This window comes from Balaenoptera ricei, chromosome 16 (genome assembly GCF_028023285.1).
Source record: "Balaenoptera ricei isolate mBalRic1 chromosome 16, mBalRic1.hap2, whole genome shotgun sequence".
Taxonomy (NCBI): Eukaryota; Metazoa; Chordata; class Mammalia; order Artiodactyla; family Balaenopteridae; genus Balaenoptera; species Balaenoptera ricei.
In genome coordinates, this window is record NC_082654.1 from 61,058,846 (window position 1) to 61,078,174 (window position 19,329).

Here is a 19,329-nt window from a genome sequence, read left to right on the forward strand (position 1 = left end):
CCTTGTAAAATCTGCCTCAGCCTCTCCTTTGCAAAGCAATGAATAGGAAGGGGGGCTGGGGTCCCCCACCTCTGGATGGTGCTGAGGTGTCTGGGTTCCTGGAGACCCCCATGCTGTCCGAGTTCTTTCTGGGCTCAGCCAGGGGCACTGTGTGCTCTCGGAGCTCCCTCTGCTGGTGACTAGAGTTAGCAGGGGGTGTCTGGGAGAGAGGGAGGGGGAATTGTGCTGCTCCTCCTACTTCCTGTGGCCTCTGGAGCTGCCTGCTGTGGTGCTGTAGGGACAGGAACTCTGGGAGAGGCAGAGGGTGGGTGAAGCAGGCGGCTCTCTGGGCTCAGCTTGCTGAGGGCCATTCCAGGTCTTTCTGGGAGACCTTAGTCCACTCTCCCGGCATCCCTGCCTCCTGCACACCCCTTGATGAACACTGTTGTCAGGGCCCGGCCTGTGCCCTCAAGCCTACAGCTCCTCCAGTGTACTTGTCCCATGGGAGAAAGGACACTCAGATTCAGCAGGAATCGGGAACAGGGGCCCTTGTCCTCGGCTTCCCTGGTACCTGCTTCCATTAAGCGCCAGGCCTCTCCTCCTTACCAGCCAGTGCTGTCCCCTAAATCTCGGGCTTCCAGCTGCCTGGGACCCAGTTGAGCCAGGATATTTTGTCTTGTGAGAATGGCTGGCGAGCAGGCCTCAGTGGTCATCACAGGGTCAGTGTATGAGGGTGCTGGGGTAGGGGTGGGGTCCCTTAGGGAAGAGCTGTAGGTCTGTCCCCAGGTCAGGAGGGTAATTTTCATCTTCTCTCACAGGAGCCACAAACCACCGTGGTCCACAACGCTACAGATGGGATCAAGGTAAGTGCCTCCTGAACCAGTCTCCTGCTTTCCAGGTCAGCAGGAAACAGGTGGGCTGGGTCACAGGGTTTAAGCGTCCTGCAGATGGCAGCCTACAGGCTGCACCTCAAGGCCAAGGTATTTGCAGAGTCTAGGCTGGGGGTAGCACATGCCTGTTTATCACTCTGTTGCCAGGGAGGGCATCATACCTTAGTGGTGCTGAGCTCAGGCTCTAGAACCAGACAGGCCTGAGTTTGCATCCTGGCCCTGGGCCCCTGGACAAGTCACTCTCCCACGCTGCACCTCAGTTTCCTTATCTGTAAATTGGGGATAATAAAAGTAGAATCTTTCTCCATGTGAAGTTTAAATGAGAGTAAACATTAGCTAGAAACACAGAGGCAAGAGTATAATCAGACCCTAGAGCAGTCATTCCCCAGAGGTGACGAGACAAAAATCCCTCTCCACAGGTGTAGGGGAGGCAGATAATAAACCAAAAACCAAATAAATAAGATAAAATCCAGTAGTGATAAGTGCTATGAAGAAAATGATGCAAAGTAAATAGATAATGAACAGGGCCTTTAATTAAGTGGTCGGGGAAGGGCCTCCCTCAGGAGGTGATATTTGAGCTAAAAACTAAAAGACTGGAAGGAGACAGCCAGGCAGACTCTGAGGCAGAGTGCCGCAGACAGAGGGAATGCGAGGGCAGGGGCTTCGCACATATACGGGACAGAAGAAATCAGAGCTAAGGGTGTGGTGAGCAAGGGGGAGAGTAGCAGGAGGGTGGTGAAGCTGGAGGAGCAGACAGGACCTGCTCTGTAGGACTTGATAGGAGTTTGCATTTTTTTTTCCAGCAGCAATAAGAAACTGTTGGAGGCTCTTAGCAGGGGAGTAATGGCGTCTGATTTACACTCTGGCTGTGTTATGGGCAAGAACTTTAGGGAGGAAGCAAGTGTGGAAGCAGGGAGACCAGGCAGCTATTGTGTAGTTCAGGTGCCAGATGTTCGCATCTTGGGCTGAGGTTGTAGCTGTGCATTTGAGGAGAAGAGGTAAGACACGTGATTTATTTTGGAGGTAGAACTGACAGATTTGGTTTTAGATTAGATAATTGGGATATGAGGGAAAGAGAGAAAGAAAAGAATCAGCATAAAAATCAAACCTAGAAGATGACTCTAGGTTTTAGCCTGAACAACTGGATCAGTGGTACATTTACTGACTTGGGGAAGACTCAGGACGGTGTTTGGGAATCCAGAGTTTTATAAGAGTCAGAGGGCAAGGGTGGAAATAGAACCTTCTGATTCCTCCTTGCAGCTCCCATAGGAACACAGGCTCTGCTTTTGTTCTGCTTGGCTCCTCTGGGCCTGATTTATAGAAACTTGTTCTTTTTGGCCTGCAGGGCTCTACAGAGAGCTGCAACACCACCACAGAAGATGAGGACCTCAAAGGTAGGTGCTAGCCCTTGGTGGGGAAGGGGCCCCGGCAGTGTCCCAGGTACCTAGGCTCCAGTGGGGCACCTGCCTTGTCTGCCCCCAGAACTGAGATTGGTGGCTCCTTATACCCCAGGAGGAAGTTTGGCATAAAAGCTACTTTCCATGGGCCAAGATATGAGGCCCTGTCTCTTGTTGCTGGGCTGGGCAAGTGGCTTCTCTTCTCTGACCCCAAGTCTGGGATAGCTAAACGAATGCTGTTCCTGAGCCTGTCCAGGCCTAGGGCTCAGAGAACTGTTCCTGTCGCTGCTGCGACGTGATATCCCAGAACAGGGACATCTTGAGTCCCTGCAGAAGCAGCCTATAGATGTCATGAGCCATTAGTAGGGTGACCAGTCATCCCAATTTCCCCAGGACTGAAGTGATTCCCAGGATGTGGAACTTTTGGTTTTAAAACTAGGACAGTCCTGGACACGTCGGGGTGGGTTGGTCACTCTTATCACAAAGCTTTGGCATGAGTGACGGAGTCAGAACCACATTTGGCCCTGTCCCAGTGGTCCTGTGCAGACCACCAGCTTAAGTTTGGGCCTGGCCAGAGTGCCAGGGGGTGTGGGAAGGCACGGCAGGCCAGGCTACTGGGAATCTCTGTCCTGCTCTTTGGTTTGGCCTCCTGGAATTGCTCCCTTTGCCTTCAGTAAGTGACCTTAGGCCAGGTCCTCAGAAAAGTTGGAGGAACGTTACAGGACAGAGCTGAGAGAGCATGCCCAGCGGCAATAAGGGAGCAACAAACCTCTGGTCATACAAAAAAAAAAAGGAAAAGGAAAAAAAAAGCATAAACATATAAGGCAGTAAAGAACGGTGCCTCCGGGGCTGCTGGGATTGAGGTCAGATCAGTTCACTTCTGGCGATGCTGGCAGAGTAAGCGGCTCCTTCACTGCTGGGCTCTTGACCTTGTAGCCTCGCCCCCTGGAACATCTTCCCCTGAACTTGTACAGGCTGTTCGAAGGCTCCTCTGGAAGCCACAAACCCAGGTCTGTGCCCCTTCCTGGGGCTCTCAGCTGGGAGGCCTCTCTGGTAGAGGCGGTGGCGTGGGACGTGGTCCAGTGTCCACAGCAGCCTGAGGCATTGCCTTGCCCTGGCTCTTCAGTGCCACGGGCTCGGGTCCTGTCCGGCTTGCTCGCTCACCTGCCTTGTTTTGTTTGTTTTGGCTGCTCTGCCTTGCCCTGCCCTGCCCTGCCCTGGCTGGCTAGCTGCCCCGCTCCGCACTGGGAATGGCAGCTCGGTGCCTGAAGGACGGAGCTCCCGGGACAGAACAGCCCCCTCTGCAGGCATGCAGCCCCAGCCTTCTCTCTGCTCCTCAGCCAGTAAGTGTGAGGGAGGCACATTCTGGCTTCCGTCTCCCTGGCTCGTCCTCAAGCCCCTCGGGGATTCCCCCCCAGCCCCTCCCCAGAGCTGTCAGCCCAGCCCAGCTGTTCCTCTGCTCAGCCTCTGCTGGGTGTGGGAGCTGATTGGAGGTGCTGTTAGGACCAGGCAGGGGCCCTTGAGACCGGGGCCCAAAGACATGAAGAAGAGCAGGTGGAAGATTGTTGCAGGAGGGAAGGAGTAGAAAGCCACTGGGATATGCAGTGGGCCTTGCCTCAGCACTGAGCGGGAAGAAAGGTGGAGTCAGAAGTCAGTTCCAGGGTAGTGGGCATGGGGGGGGGGGTGAAATTTGCCATAGTCAAGAAACCATGTCGGGATGTGGTGCTTCTTGAGGCTAAGCATAATATCATATTAAGAGCTTGGGGTGAGACAGACCTGAGTTTAAATCCAGCTACACTACCTTCACAAATGTGTGAAGTAGCTTAACCTCCCAGAGCTACAGTTTACTTATCTGTAAAGTGGGGATAAAATGGCACCTACCTTATAGCATTATGGAAAATAAATGGGATAGTAGAATGTCTGGCTATGATGCTTTGCTGGGTTAATGGTAGCTTGTATTTGTTTTTTTAGTTGTGTTTTTGTAGAGGATGCCTTTGTCTGCTTCTTTCCCTCCTACCGTCTGTCCTTTCAGAGTTTCTAAACACGATCCTCTTCACCCATAGGGCGCCAGTCAGGTCCTGCAGATGGGTGTGGTGGGGTTGGAGAGGGTGTGTGTGTGTGTGTACGTGTGCCTACCTGCTTGCCTCTAGAAAGTGGATAGAGCTCTGTGGTTCCCCTCACCTCCTGTTTATTCACCTAGAGCTGCCCTCATGATGGTGCTGATGGCTGTAGAGCCCCCTCCTGGCTGTACCATTGGCTGCTCTGCCTTCTCCCAGTGGTGCCCCTTAGCTGTGCTGTTCTAATGCTCGCATTTGTCTTGCAGCCTCTCGCTCCTGTGAGGAAAGGCTTGTGGCCTGGGCCGGCCTGGGGCTCCGGTCAGGGTTAGCCCGAGCTCAGTACGAGGCCTCCCTTACCCTGGCGGTACCCTCTGCTAATAGTGGCGCTCCCTGTAAGTGAGCTGCCTAGGAGAGCAGGATGTCACCAGCAGCCCCTTGGCTTGGGATTGGGGTAGGGGGCGCTCTGAGGGCACCAACTCTGCCTGCCTGTCAGTCTGAAGCTTGTCTTGGTTTTCCTGAGGGACATGTCCTGGCTTGAGAGCTGGTATGAGATTTAGAGCCTTTCCAAGGCTTGTTCAGGGTAAACGGAACTGTCTCACTGGTGAGAGGCTCCATTTAAAGAAGAGTGTTTATAGTTTCAAGATCCTTTATCCCAGAAAAGCCCTGTGGAGGACATGAGCAGGGTGAAGAGAATTAAGCATCCATCCCAGGGCTCTGTTCATCCTTTGGAGCCCTCATCCCTGGCTAGATTCTGCTCTCAGGCTGGCTGTTGCCCAGGGCTAAGTTCTGGACCGCTGAGTGAGGGCTGGGGGTGGGGAGGTGGTAACTGAGACCTGACTGAGCCCCTTCAGGTGAGAGAAGCAAGTGGGTGGTGGAAATAGCCATATCGGGAGATGGTTCTTTGAGAGGCTGAACTTGCTGGGGATCAGATACACAGACTGAGGGCAGAATATTCACAATGTGTCAGGCTCCTCAGCTGTTAAAGACAAGAGTGTTTTCTGCATCCTGGTTGTTGATGGAGAGGGAGGCAAAGGCCAGAGGATCATAAGGCGGGCTTTGTGGGGAGGGGGTCGTTAGCTCTATGGACAACAGAGGGGGAATGGAGGGAAAGGTGGGCTCCTCTTCCTGCAAAGGGCCTTAAAGACAGAGAAGACAGGGATGTCTTTGTCAAAGAGATCACAGGGGATTCTCTGAAGGATTGGGGAGGGCTTCCCGTCACTTGGGAGATTCCCAGTCTCACACGGGTAAATTGCTGGATTTTTCCCCCCACAGTGCGAAAACAGGAGATCATTAAGATCACAGAACAACTAATTGAGGCCATCAACAATGGGGACTTTGAGGCCTACACGTGAGTAGAGACTTATTTCCTTGAGACCCAAGTCATCTCTCGAGGCCTTCCCTCCTCCCAAAAAGCAGCTGGGACCAGGGGAAAAGAGAAGGCTGGGCCTTGTGCACAGTGTCTGACTTAAACACCAGGCCCCTAGCCTGGGAGCCCTTCCAGGTAGACATCAGTGATTGAGCCCGCCTGTGGTGTCTGGGCCGTGGGCTGAAAGGGCAGAGCTAAGCGGCTTGGCAGGCAGGGCTCTAAGATCTCAGCCGTCTTGTCAGGCCCAGCCCACAGCTAACCTGCTGCGGGACAGACACCACTGATGGGGAAGAGAGACGAGTAATTCTCATACAAGACTGACGGGCTGCTTTTTTTTTTTCCCCCTGCAGGAAGATTTGTGATCCAGGCCTCACTTCCTTTGAGCCTGAGGCCCTCGGTAACCTCGTGGAAGGGATGGATTTCCATAAGTTTTACTTTGAGAATCGTGAGTGGGTTCGTGCTGCTGAGATACTCCTGCCTGCCCCTCACCCTCTTGCCTCTGTCCCCGCTCACCTTCTCCTCTTCCCAGTTGCCCGCTTTTCCCTTACTGGACCTGCCTGCCGCACCCTGGTCTATGTGCTTGCCCCCTTGGGCCCTGAGGATGGTCTTCAACTAGCACCTTCAAAGGCCCGCCTCCAGAGCCCCGCCTGCCCCTGCATTCTGCAGCTGCCTCGTGGCAGTGCCAGTGCCAGTTGCCATAATCAAGGCCACTGTATTTCTTTAAGCCTCGCCTCTTTCCAAGACGATTGGAAACCATGCGAGGTTAGGTTGAGATGATCTCAGCTCTGTGTCTGCAGGTTTCAGAATAGAGGAAATTAAAACCAGGATAAGAATGTGCAAGCAAGTAACAGGGCACCGTTGGTGATTGTGAGATCGGAAGTTGTGGCTAGGGTCCTCCTCCTAGCCTCGAGGGAGACAGGAGTCCTGGCTGGGGGTCAGGGGAGCGGGGTATATGCTCTGGACAGTTCCTGGAAGTCCCAGAGGATAAGAAGCTGATTCATCTCCTCCTCCCATCTTTCTTTCCACTAAGACCGTCCCCCTTCTTATTTTTTTTGTCATCTTTCTCACTTTATCCTGGGCCTTCCCCATCCTGCCCTGGATTTTATTTTCTCACTATTTTCTCTACTAACTGCCATCCTCTCCATGTCTCAGCTGCAGTTATAAATCCTAGGTTATCTAGGTAATTCTGTTAGCCAGAAGCAATTCCAGAATTTATAGAAGCTCTCCGAAAGGTCTCATGTAGCCCCTAACATTTGAATTGAAGTAAAATATGAATCTCAATAAAAGCAACACAATCCATAGTGTTTGCTGATAATGGCAACCCATCTTCTTTTGGTTTTCCCCCAGAGGACCTGGGAACCCTGGGAATATCCTGAGCTTGGTGCTTTGGTGACATTTTTTTTTTTTTAACTTTGGATCTTTTTAAAATCAGAAGTCAATTTTTAATATTTTAAGTTCTTGATTTTGCTGTTTAGCCCTAATTAGGGACAAGCCAACCCTTATGAAATCTAAACCCACCTGTTAGGGTAGAAAGATCATCATAGGCTTTCGTTAAGATAGTCCTGAGTTCAAATGTGTGATTTGGACAAATTACTTAACCTCCTTGAGACTATTTCCTTATCTTATAATGAAGAAAATAATATTGACCAAGGAATATGGCTCATGCGTGTAAAAACCCCCAGCACAATGTCTGATTAAAACAGTAGCTGCTATTATCATTGTTCCACGCCTTTCTCTTCCTTTTGAATAATCAAGACTAATCAGATGGGGTTTCCCAGCCTCTGGAAGGTGTATGGGGACTTGGAGACTCACAGAATGGTTACTGGAGAGAGGGTGAGACTTGGGAAGTGCAGGCTGGGAGGAAAGTGCCAGTCCCCAGGCCTGACACCCTCCTACCTACCCCACCCTGCCCTGCCCCCTACAGTCCTGTCCAAGAACAGCAAGCCCATCCACACCACCATCCTGAACCCACACGTCCACGTGATCGGAGAGGACGCGGCTTGCATCGCCTACATCCGCCTTACCCAGTACATCGATGGGCAGGGCCGGCCTCGCACCAGCCAGTCAGAGGAGACCCGGGTCTGGCACCGCCGGGATGGCAAGTGGCTCAATGTCCACTATCACTGTTCAGGGGCCCCTGCCGCACCGCTGCAGTGAGCTCAGCCACAGGTGCACCTGGTGGGGGGTTGGGGAGCGGCTGGGACAAGTGGGGTCAGAGGAGGAAGAAGAGGTTGAGAGGTGGCATTGGGGGAGGATATATGGGCCATCCCAGAAGAGTAGCGAAGGCTGGACAGTGTGGTGGTTGTAATAAGTCATGCTCTGAAGTCAGACAGACTTGGGTCTGGCTCCTTGACTCCAAATTGGGTGACCTTGGACAGGTTACTTCCCCTCCCTAAGCCTCATTTTCCTCAGCTGTCAATAAGAAAGAAGGAGGGACTTCCCTGGCGGTCCAGTGGTTAAGACTCCGCCCTTCCACTGCAGGGGGCGCAAGTTTGATCCCTGGTTAGGGAACTAAGATTCCACATGCCCGCAGTGCAGCAAAAAAAAAAAAAAAAGGAAGGAGTGGTGCCTACCTCCTTTGTTGTTGTGAGGATTAAACAATATACTTGTAAGTAAAGCACTTAGTAAGTGCTCAGCAAATGTGAGGCAGTGTTATGTTCAAATACTAGCTTCTCCCCCATCCTCCACCCTCTCAGGCAGACTTGACCACATGTGTAGTGTGTTTAAGTCTCTGGAACTCCTCTGTGTGGGTATTGTCCTCTGTTCTGTTACCACGTCTGTTCTGTTTGACAGGGGCATAAGGAGATCCCAGCCGGAGGTCAAACCTTCGCAGCCAGTGGCTCTGGAGGGCCTGAGTGACAGCGGCAGTCCTGTTCGTTTGAGGTTTAAAACAATTAAATTACAAAGCGGCAGCAGCCAATGCACGCCCCTGCATGCAGCCCTCCCGCCCGCCCTTCGTGTCTGTCTCTGCTGTACCGAGGTGTTTTTTACATTTAAGAAAAGAAGATCGTTTTAAAAAAAAAAGGGATCCATACCGTGATGCGTTTTAAAACCACCGATAGCCCTTGGGCTAGCAAGAAGGCAGGAGTTTGTGTGATGCCCATCCTGGCACAAGCAATGGGCTCACCTACCAGCCCTGAAGAGGTGAGCTCAGCCTCTGGCCTCCATGGACTCAGGGGACCAGGCAAGAACTCTGACAGAACTTTGGGGGCTGTGATGTGATTACAGTCCCTGAGGTGGCCTACCTGCCCCAGGTCTAGGAATGGACGTCTTCAGAATTTGTATACACGCCTAGAATGAGGCTGATGAAGAACATCATGGCCAACAGACCTACTTGGGAGAGAACGCGGAGCTCCCAGCCTGCCGTGGAGGCAGCTGAGAAACAGTGGCCTCAGGACTGAGAAGCAGGGCCCGGACATTGCTGTACTGTACCATTTAGTATAGAAGGGAAGAGAATTGGTGCTGCAGAAGTGTGTCCGCTACAAAGCTGATGAGAAACCTCGTGTTAGTCTGACATGCACTCACTGACTCATCCATTTCTATAGGATGCACAATGCACGTGGGCCCTGCTATTGAGGCCCCATCCTTGCAGCTGGGAAGTGGGAGGGGTTGCCGCTTTGCTTCGTGTTTGTTTTCTTATAACTTAGCAAGAGAGAGCCGGGCCTTGGTCTGGGCTCCCCCTGCTGCCTTTGGCAGTTGTGTTTCCGTGCTGATTTGGACCATCTTTGTCTTGCCTTTTCATGCTGGTGGTCCCTGTGCTGACCCTCATCTGGGCCTGGGCCCTCTGCCAAGTGCCCCTGTGGGATGGGAAGAGTGAGGCAGTGGGATTGAGTGATGGTTGTTTCTATGCATTCAGGCTGCCCTCGGGGCTGCCTTCCTTCTTACTCTTCCCTTGCTGCACGCCCATCTCTTTTCCTGTCTTTGAGATTGACCTGACTACTCGGGCAAGAAGAGGTATCCTCTATAAAGAGACCTCTTTACTGACCAACTGAAGTATAGACTTAACTGCTGGACAATCTGCATGGGCATCACCCCGTCTCTCACCTGCATGTACCCAAAAGAGACGTCCAGAGCCAAGGCTCCTACATTCATTGTCCCTCTCTGTGCTCAAGGAGTTCCATTCCAGGAGGGAAAAATTTATACTCTAAGCAGACAGCAGAGAAGATAATGGAGGAGCAATTGGTCGTGGCCTTGGTTTCCCCCAAAACAACCGTGCAGACCTGTCTGCACAAATGTCTGCACTATTGGGGGATAGATGGGTAGGCCCCAGCTCCCTGGACTGCCTTAAGGAGGCACAGGAGCTGGGAGAAGAGGCAAAGCTACAGGTTTACCTTGGAGCCAGCTGAGAAGAGAGCAGACTCACAGGTGCTGGTGCTTGGATTTAGCCAGGCTCCTCCGAGCACCTCCTGCATGCCCCAGCCCCTGGGCCCTAACCCTTTCCTGCCCTGCAGCCTGCAGTACCACCACGCAGACACCCTTCACCACAGGGTTTGGTTTTGCTGGCTTGAAGACAAATGGTCTTAGAGTTCATTAAGACCCATAGCTTCATATGGCTGCTCCAGCCCCACTTCTTAGCATTCTTAATCCTCTTCTGGGGCTAATGTCAGCATCTATAGATAATAGACTATTAAAAAAAAAAATCACCTTTTAAACAGGAAATGAGAAGGCATTTGATGCAGAATTTTTGCATGATGACATAGAAATAATTTAAAAATAGTTAGTGTTTGTTCTGAATGTTGGTAGACCCTTCATAGCTTTGTTACAATGAAACCTTGAAGATATTTAATAAAATAACCTTTAAACACTCCATTGTGTTACTGCTGTTGGAGGCTTATGGCCAGAGGCTTAGATTTAACAGCTTGGGTTACAAGGCTTCAGGTGGAGAGATATACCTTCTCCCACCCTTTTTGGGCCCATTTTAGAATAAGACTTCTTCATAAACTCATCAGCCTCCAATTAGTCCCCCGGGTTGCTGAGGCGAGTTTGGAGCGGGGGGAAGAACTCGGGCCCTTAGCGGGTGAGCTCGGAGTCTCGCCCCGCCCCCGGGCCCCGCCCGCGTCCAGGACAGCCCTCCCGCCCCTCAGTGGGCCGGCCCGGCTCCCCCTCCGCCGGGCCGAGTGGAAGAGCCCACACCCTCGGCCCGCCCCGGCTCCGGGAGCCTCGGCGCCGACGCTAGCCGGACCGTGCCACTGCGCAAGAAGGAGGGGGGGTGCCTCTGCCGGGGCGCTCGGAGCCCGCCGTCTATGAGGCTGCGGCTCGGCCGAGCGCTGCGGAACACCGTTCGGCGGCCCGGCACCTCGGCCGCGCGGCTGCCCGGCCCGGAGGCGGGGGGGACCCGAAGGGGGGCCGCGAGCGGCTGCGCGCCTCCTCCCCCCGCTGGGAGCGGTGGTTGGGCCCGGCTGCGGCAGAGCGTTCGCTCGGAGATGGCGGAGCCGCCGCGACGCGGCCCGAGGCCCCGAGAGCCGGGAAGCCGGGCAGCCCCGGGACGTGGCGGAGCCCGGGGACAGCGGGGACGCCGCCCAGTCCGCCGGGTGAGCCGCCCTTGAGGAGACCCCCGCTCAGAGTGTGGCCCCCACCCACGGTCCCCGCAGTTCTCCCCTCACAGACTTCCCTCAGTGTGGCCACCGAAACCGCCCGCAGGGGCGTCCCCGGCCGCCCCTCGGGGCGGCTTGCGCTCCCCTCCCCCGTCCCTTCCGCAGGCCGCCCTGGCAGTGGCCTCATTCCCCTCGGCTCGTCCCCTCCGCACGGGGCTCCTCCTCCCCTCGGGGCTCCCCCAGGCCGACGCCCGCCCCGCTGTCGCCGCAGACTCCTCCGCGCGCCCCTTGCCCCATTCCGTTTAGTGCTCCACGGCCGACTCTCTCCATACCCACCTGTGAGCCCATGTTCCCACCAGCAGGGCCCTCCATCCGCGACCCCCGTGTGCCAGCCCCCCACGCCCGTGTCGCTGCTCGGTCCCCCTCCTCCCGCGGCATCTGCACTGCCGCTCTCCCAGCGCGGGGCCCACACCCCCGCTTTCCCCAGCCCCCACCTCCCCACCCCGCTGTTGCTCTCCTCCTGCTGCTGCGCGCACATTTAGCCCCCTCCCCGCCGCGGTCCCGCTTCCGCATTTATCTTCCTACCCCACATCCTCCCCCAGTACTCCCTCATCACCCCTTCCCTAAATATTGCTGCTTCTTCTAGGTCCGAAGCTAAAATGCACTGGTTAAGACCAGGGCTGGAGCCTGACAGGCCTGACGTTGAATCCCATTTCCTCCACTGACTGAGCTGTGTGATCCTGGGCAAGTTACTAAGTTCCCTAGACCTCAAATTACTCATATGTAAAATGGGAATATTAGTTACCTCTTAGGGCCGGTGTGAGCATTAAATATATGGAAAGCTCTTAGAAGAATGTCTGGCATAGTGTAAGCCCTCAGTAAATGTTAACTCTTATTCTTAACCTCGTGGGTGATGCACCCCCAGTATCTGCTTCCCCACAGTGACTTCTTCACACTACTGTGTTTACCCCAAAAAGTTTCCTCTAATTCTTAGGATTCATCCCTTCCCATCACCATTTTGATCTTTTCCCAGCTCTCCTTTCATGCCGATTAGTTTTACCCAGGCCAAAGCAGAACTATTCTTAAGTTGTCTCTCTCAATTCTGAAGGACCCCATCTCTGCTTAATCACCCGGAGATGTATGTGGGGGGGTGGGGGGAATGTGTGGTAGAGAGAGATCTCCAGCCACTGGCCTTAACTTCGAGTGACTAAGGTGGGGAGAGTGACGGTAAAGCTTCTAGAAGCAGTTTACTTAAGGAAAAAATTCTCCGAAGTTAGGTCTCCTTAAAACTATTTTCTGATCTTACTGTTCTTACTTCTCTATTATTGATTGGATACTACTTAAGCTCCTGTTCTCTGTCATTCAGCCCCACTCAGTTTGCTCTGGTTTTGTAACAGGACTCAATCCCTAATGTCTCTCCAGGCTAGCTCAGGACCTTTCTGAGCTGTTCAGGGGTGAGGGTGTAGTACCACCTAGGCTAAGTTAGGAAAGAGAACTGGAGTGGATAGGGAGACAAACTCTGGACTCAGCTTTCTAGCTTTTCTTAGGTGCCAGTGATGTGGCCTGCTCTGGGGCTACATTGTTATCACCCCTCCTGACACTGGCACAAGTGAGGTAAAGGGGGGGATGGGTAATTTTTCACAAGCAATGGAAAAGAGGATCCCCAGGTTCTGGGTTTGGAAGGTAATAGAATGATTAGCTAGCACCATTTCTCTTCCCTCTTGAATTTCCCCACCATAGTGTCCACCTGACTGCAATTTCGTTAGTGCTGTTAGCCTGTGGTGTTGCGTTTGATAGATGAGGAAGATTAACAGACACATGAGTTTCCTCTTATCTGATATTTTGTTGGAGCACGGGACTTCTGGGGCTTTCCGTCCCTTCTTCACAGGACGAACAGAGCTCCTACTGGCTGAACAAATGCTCTGTCATGGGTTGGGAACTCCTTTCAGAGCAGGTTCATTTTCAGCCTCCTGGGCTGTTTGGCCTCTTGTCGATGGGAAATTTGTTCCCTTCCAGACCTTGGATATACTGCTTCAATTCTGAGCTTAGCTCAGGGAGGAGAATTTAGACAGTATTCTAAGAAATGGAACAGGCTGTGAAGCTAAAGTATGAGACTCAGATTATGTTGTTCTTCTACAGGAGTTTTTTTTTTTGGAGAACAAACCATCCTGTGAGCAGGAGGTAAGAGAAATGGGGTGAAGAGAGGAATGGATTAATGACACAATTTCAAGGAGAGAAGTAACCCATTGATTTCTCTGTCTTACAGGTAGTGAGGGCAGAGATTGTGAACTTTGCTGACCTCTGATGTGAGGAGCTCAGCCAGGACCAAAGGTGGAGCCTGGCTAGATTTGCATCCTGAAGCCATGGGCCAGTGGGCCATGGTGACCTGAGACCAATGGACTCTGTCCAGTTGCCCCCTGTTGCCCCTTCTACCTCCCCTATCCTATACTAAGGGGACTTGTTTCCACCTTTTCAGGGAACTGACCCTGCAGGAATCCCTTTCCCCTCTTTTCATATCCTTCTACCCTCCCAAGAGAGCCTCAGCCTATAGAACTCCTACCTCCCATCCCCTAAGGTGGTCCCCGTCCCTGCCTCACCCCCCCCCGCCATGCTCAAGCTGTGGAAGGTGGTACGCCCAGCTCGGCAGCTGGAACTGCACCGCCTCATACTGCTGCTGATCGCTTTCAGTCTGGGCTCCATGGGCTTCTTGGCTTACTACGTATCCACCAGCCCCAAGGCCAAGGAACCATTGCCCCTGCCCTTGGGAGACTGCAGTAGTGGTGGGGCAGCTGGTCCTGGCCCTGTACGGCCTCCAGTCCCACCCCGGCCCCCCAGGCCTCCAGAGACAGCACGAACTGAACCCGTGGTCCTTGTGTTTGTGGAGAGTGCATACTCACAGCTGGGACAGGAGATTGTGGCCATCTTGGAGTCTAGCCGTTTTCGTTACAGCACTGAGCTGGCACCTGGCCGAGGGGACATGCCCACACTGACTGATCATACCCGTGGCCGGTATGTCTTGGTCATCTATGAGAACCTGCTCAAGTATGTCAACCTGGATGCCTGGAGTCGGGAACTGCTAGACCGGTACTGTGTGGAGTATGGTGTGGGCATCATTGGCTTTTTCCGAGCCCATGAGCATAGCTTACTGAGTGCCCAGCTCAAGGGCTTTCCCCTTTTTCTACATTCAAACTTGGGGCTCCAGGACTACCAAGTGAATCCTTCTGCCCCACTACTGCATCTCACACGCCCCAGCCGCCTGGAGCCTGGGCCACTGCCTGGTGATGACTGGACGATCTTCCAATCCAATCATAGCACATATGAACCAGTGCTTCTTGCCAGCCTTCGGCCAGCTGAGCCCCCGGTGCCAGGACCCTTGCCTCGCCGGGCCCGGCTTCCCACTGTGGTACAGGACTTGGGGCTTCACGATGGCATCCAGCGGGTGCTCTTTGGCCACGGCCTCTCCTTCTGGCTTCACAAACTCGTTTTTGTCGATGCTGTTGCGTACCTCACTGGCAAGCGCCTCTGCTTGGACCTTGACCGTTACATCTTGGTAGACATCGATGACATCTTTGTGGGCAAGGAAGGAACCCGCATGAAGGTGGCTGATGTTGAGGTCAGTCTTTCTTTTTTCTGACTCACATTTCTTTCCTTAGAAGCTGTTTCAAGCTCTGTCCTATCAGACTCCCTTCCTTGATTCTGAGCTTGTCATAGGTATGCTCCCTGCCCTTTCTAGGCAAGAAGAATGCTACTTCTCATTTTTCTCCTTCTGAGTCTCCTGATTTCTCATGTCCCTGCTACTCTTCCCAGGCTCTGTTGACCACCCAGAACAAACTCAGGACCTTAGTCCCCAACTTCACCTTCAACTTGGGCTTCTCGGGCAAGTTCTATCATACTGGTGAGCTTATTCCCCTGCTCCTTCAGCATATCAGTCTTAGTTTGATCTGTCCCTTCACTGTCCATCCTCCTGGGCAGACAGGTTGGAGAAAAGGGGCAAGGTTTGGGGTCAGAATGCTGTGAGGAGCTAGCAGTGGGTATGAATTTAGGTTAGCATGGGCGGCTGGAGGGCAGGCTGGCAATCGGGAAAATTAGTCGGTCTTAGGTGGGCAGAGGTCAGCAATGTTGTCCCAAGGATGGAAAGTGGTCAGTGTTGTTACAGAACAAAGGAGGGCACAGGGGCTGACCGGCTGTGGTCAGTGGTCAGTGTGTGGTCATAGGGACAGAGGAGGAGGATGCAGGGGACGACATGCTGCTGAAGCACCGCCAAGAGTTCTGGTGGTTCCCCCACATGTGGAGCCACATGCAGCCACACCTGTTCCACAATCGCTCCGTGCTGGCTGACCAGATGAGGCTCAACAAACAGTTTGCTCTGGTGAGACCCTTGGATCTCTTCCCCGTACTTTCTCCCAAAGATGATGCTTCCTTTTCAACCTTACCCTAAGGGGGTACCCTTTCCCTGCCCTTTCCATTTTTCTTTCTGTGGAGGCATCCCCACCCTCTTTACCCTCTACTCCCCAAACCTCACCAGGTCCTGGTGAGAGTCTCTGCCATTCCCAGGAGCATGGGATTCCCACGGATCTGGGGTACGCTGTGGCCCCCCACCACTCCGGCGTGTATCCCATCCACACACAGCTCTATGAGGCCTGGAAATCCGTGTGGGGCATCCAGGTGACCAGCACTGAGGAGTATCCCCATCTCCGCCCTGCCCGCTACCGCCGTGGCTTCATTCACAATGGCATTATGGTGAGGGACTCCCAATACAGACTTGGATCAAACTCCCACATTTGGACAGCCTCCAACCTGCATTGTCCAAGTTCATCCATATAATCGGGGGTAGAGGGGTGAAAAGTCATAAAGCACATAGCAAGAGCTTTGTTGCTGTAACTTCAGACTGAGTCCTCTACAAACCCAGGGAATCCTAATGCCTCAGGTCTTTTGTCCTTAATCTACTTCTCATTCTACCTTTCAAATCTCATCTGTCCCTGTTTGTTCTTTTCCCTTCAGGTGCTGCCACGGCAGACGTGTGGCCTCTTCACTCACACGATCTTCTATAATGAGTATCCCGGAGGCTCTCGCGAACTAGACCGGAGCATCCGAGGTGGAGAACTCTTTCTGACAGTGCTGCTTAATCCGGTAAGGTGCCGAGAGGAAGGGCTAGAAGACTGGACAGCCAAAGTGTTTGCATACTGAGACTTTTGCTCACCAAGCCCACTTCTGAAGTGGGGTAGGCTCTCCAAATCTGACATGCAGGCACCCCCTTTCAGATCAGCATCTTTATGACTCATCTGTCTAATTATGGAAATGATCGGCTGGGCCTGTACACCTTTGAGAGCCTGGTGCGCTTTCTCCAGTGCTGGACACAGCTGCGCCTACAGACCCTTCCTCCTGTCCCTCTCGCACGGAAGTACTTTGACCTCTTCCCTCAAGAGCGAAGCCCCCTTTGGCAGGTATAGGTGGAGCTCAGGCTGACCTAGAGACGTGATGGGGGTGGCCGTTGAGGAAAAAATTATCTGATTCTTGGCCTCATTTTCAGAATCCCTGTGATGACAAGAGGCACAAAGATATCTGGTCCAAGGAGAAAACCTGTGATCGGCTCCCCAAGTTCCTCATTGTGGGACCCCAGAAGACAGGTGAATCATCCTTAGCCAACTTCTGTTGCCTTGCCTTAAACCCAAAGAATTCTTTGGCCAAGAAACTCCCTTCTCATACCCACCCCTCATTAATCTAGTCCTTTGAGTGATTCTTAACCTGGTTATATATCAGAATCATCTGTTGAGGTTTTTTTTTTTGAAAGACCCACAAGTGATTCTGATGCACAATCAAGGCTGAGAACTACCATTTTAACCCTTCCCTGGGCCTCTCTCAGGCTTTCCTTTTCTCGCTCTAGTTTGGCCAAAGGGTATTTTACCACCCAGAGTGATTATTTTCTCACCTCTTTCAAGCTGATGTTGTTGAGGTGGATTCTCTCCCACGATGGCCTGGACTTTCTCTCCCATTTAGGGACCACAGCTATTCACTTCTTCCTGAGCCTGCACCCAGCTGTGACTAGCAGTTTCCCGAGCCCCAGCACCTTTGAGGAGATTCAGTTCTTCAGCGGCCCTAACTACCACAAGGGCATTGACTGGTGAGACCTGGAATGCTTCTCAGGACGCTCCCTTCCCCTAAACTCCCCCCTTCCAGCTTCTACCAGCACAGATATCTGGCCTCTTCACTCTGCAAATTCTCTGCCTCTCCTCTCTACTACTTCCTAGGTACATGGATTTCTTCCCTGTCCCTTCTAATGCCAGCACTGATTTCCTGTTTGAAAAAAGTGCCACCTACTTTGACTCAGAGGTTGTACCACGCCGTGGGGCTGCCCTCCTACCGCGAGCCAAGATCATCACTGTGCTCACCAACCCTGCTGACAGGGCCTACTCCTGGTACCAGGTGAGCCTGCAGCTAGGCACACATCAGAGCTTAAGAGAGGTGGTGACTGCTAGAGAGACAGAAAGGAATGAGAGTAGGGACACTAAGCTAGTGCCTTGGGGAGGGGTGCCTATGCTGTCTGTTCACTAGACCAAGAGTAAGGGCAGAACAATGCTGTCAAATCACCAATTCCTTGCCTTCCTGTTCCTTGTCCTTCAGCATCAGCGAGCTCATGGAGACCCAGCTGCTCTGAACTATACCTTCTACCAGGTGATTTCAGCCTCCTCCCAGGCCCCTCTGGCACTTCGCTCCCTACAGAACCGTTGTCTTGTCCCTGGCTACTATTCCACCCATCTGCAACGCTGGCTGACATACTACCCCTCTGGACAGGTACAGTTCCCCAGTAGCCCACATGGGGGTCCCCTTCCCCTCCTTTTTCCTTCAGCCCAGAGGCTTCTAAGGAATACAGAGGGAACCACATCCCTGTCCCTTTAGTTGCTGATTGTGGATGGGCAAGAACTGCGTACCAACCCAGCTGCCTCAATGGAGAGCATCCAGAAGTTCCTGGGTATCACACCCTTTCTGAACTACACACGGACCCTCAGGTGGGAGAGCATGACCCAGGGGAGGATGACTCTGGGGGAAGTGGGGAAGCAGGTTGACCGTGTCTGTCTGGAAGAGACATGGATTTACCCTGTCTTGCAAGGAGAGACATGTGTCCCTCTGGGCTGGGAGAGGTAGTGTACATTTATGAGGCTTGGATTTCTTTTCTCTCTGTCACCTAATGGCCTCTTGTTGAGCAGGTTTGATGAAGATAAGGGATTCTGGTGCCAGGGACTTGAAGGTGGCAAGACTCGTTGTCTAGGCAAGAGCAAAGGCCGGAAGTACCCAGATATGGACACTGAGGTAAGCAAAGCCAGGGATAGGGTATCCCTTTCCACCTGTAAGATCTGATTTTGTCCACTCCTCACCATTTCTGACTTCATTTTTCTCCTGTTAGTCCCGCCTTTTCCTTACGGATTTTTTCCGGAACCATAATTTGGAGCTGTCGAAGCTGCTGAGCCGGCTTGGCCAGCCAGTGCCCTCATGGCTTCGGGAAGAACTGCAGCATTCCAGTCTGGGCTGATGTATCAGCCTCCCGTACCAGCAAAAGCCCCCTTCTTCCCTAAGGGGCAAGCCCAGAGCAGGGCCCACAAGGGGGATTAGAGTGGCCTGGCCCCTCCCCCTTCTACCTCAGTGGCCTCGAGGCCTGGGATGGCTAAGGGAAGGGCATCCCTTTCCCATAGCTCTGGGGTCTAATAAAGGGGCTTCCCTTGATACCCCACAAGATGGTACTAGGCACCTCTGGCCCATGGTCTTGGAAGGTGGGGGGGAAATGAGAGGGTCCAGGCAGGGTGTAGAGGAACGTATTAATCCAGTGCTTTCCCTCTTTATCCCCAGCAGTGTATCTATCTATAGTGGCCGTGGGAGGGACCCCTTACTGTGGGATCAATGGGATCTACCTGTGGCCCGGCCTCTCTAATGTCATTCACATTGAATGGGGATGAGGTCGGACGGTGGCTCATAGAGCTGAATATGAGCCCTAGCTGTGGGCTAGAAATGAGTTTAATAAACATCCTTATTTTTCTGTTTTGTCCGCCTCACTGGAGTGGGAGAAACCTAGAATAAAGCAAGTATCAAGACTTTTCCTCTGCCCCAGTTCAG

The 19,329-nt window shown here is 53.0% G+C and overlaps 2 protein-coding genes across 15 annotated transcripts in view; both read left to right on the forward strand.

The window, feature by feature from the left end:
- CAMK2G (calcium/calmodulin dependent protein kinase II gamma) overlaps window positions 1–10,496 on the forward strand; it is a 54,274-nt gene extending 43,778 nt beyond the window's left edge. For 7 of the 14 annotated variants that reach the window (XM_059900481.1, XM_059900469.1, XM_059900467.1 and 4 more), the window contains 7 exons: window positions 798–842; window positions 2,215–2,263; window positions 3,496–3,609; window positions 5,596–5,671; window positions 6,040–6,134; window positions 7,614–7,858; window positions 8,483–10,496. In XM_059900481.1, coding sequence (XP_059756464.1) covers window positions 798–842; window positions 2,215–2,263; window positions 3,496–3,609; window positions 5,596–5,671; window positions 6,040–6,134; window positions 7,614–7,846 — 612 coding nt within the window. In that variant the 3' untranslated portion in view covers window positions 7,847–7,858; window positions 8,483–10,496. Of the gene's footprint in view, window positions 1–797; window positions 843–2,214; window positions 2,264–3,495; window positions 3,610–5,595; window positions 5,672–6,039; window positions 6,135–7,613; window positions 7,859–8,482 lie in introns of those variants that run through there. The other 7 variants (XM_059900475.1, XM_059900473.1, XM_059900477.1 and 4 more) reach the window with 2 other exon arrangements.
- Window positions 10,497–11,044: 548 nt separating this feature from the next.
- On the forward strand, window positions 11,045–19,252 carry NDST2 (N-deacetylase and N-sulfotransferase 2). The gene is made up of 15 exons (XM_059900528.1): window positions 11,045–11,220; window positions 11,870–13,404; window positions 13,490–14,836; window positions 15,031–15,118; window positions 15,438–15,592; window positions 15,778–15,963; window positions 16,225–16,353; window positions 16,485–16,667; window positions 16,754–16,850; window positions 17,221–17,344; window positions 17,472–17,646; window positions 17,845–18,015; window positions 18,121–18,230; window positions 18,429–18,531; window positions 18,626–19,252. The coding sequence occupies exons 3-15, from the start codon at window positions 13,832–13,834 to the stop codon at window positions 18,749–18,751; spliced, it is 2,652 nt and encodes an 883-aa protein (XP_059756511.1). The 5' UTR covers window positions 11,045–11,220; window positions 11,870–13,404; window positions 13,490–13,831; the 3' UTR covers window positions 18,752–19,252.
- Window positions 19,253–19,329: the final 77 nt, after the last annotated feature.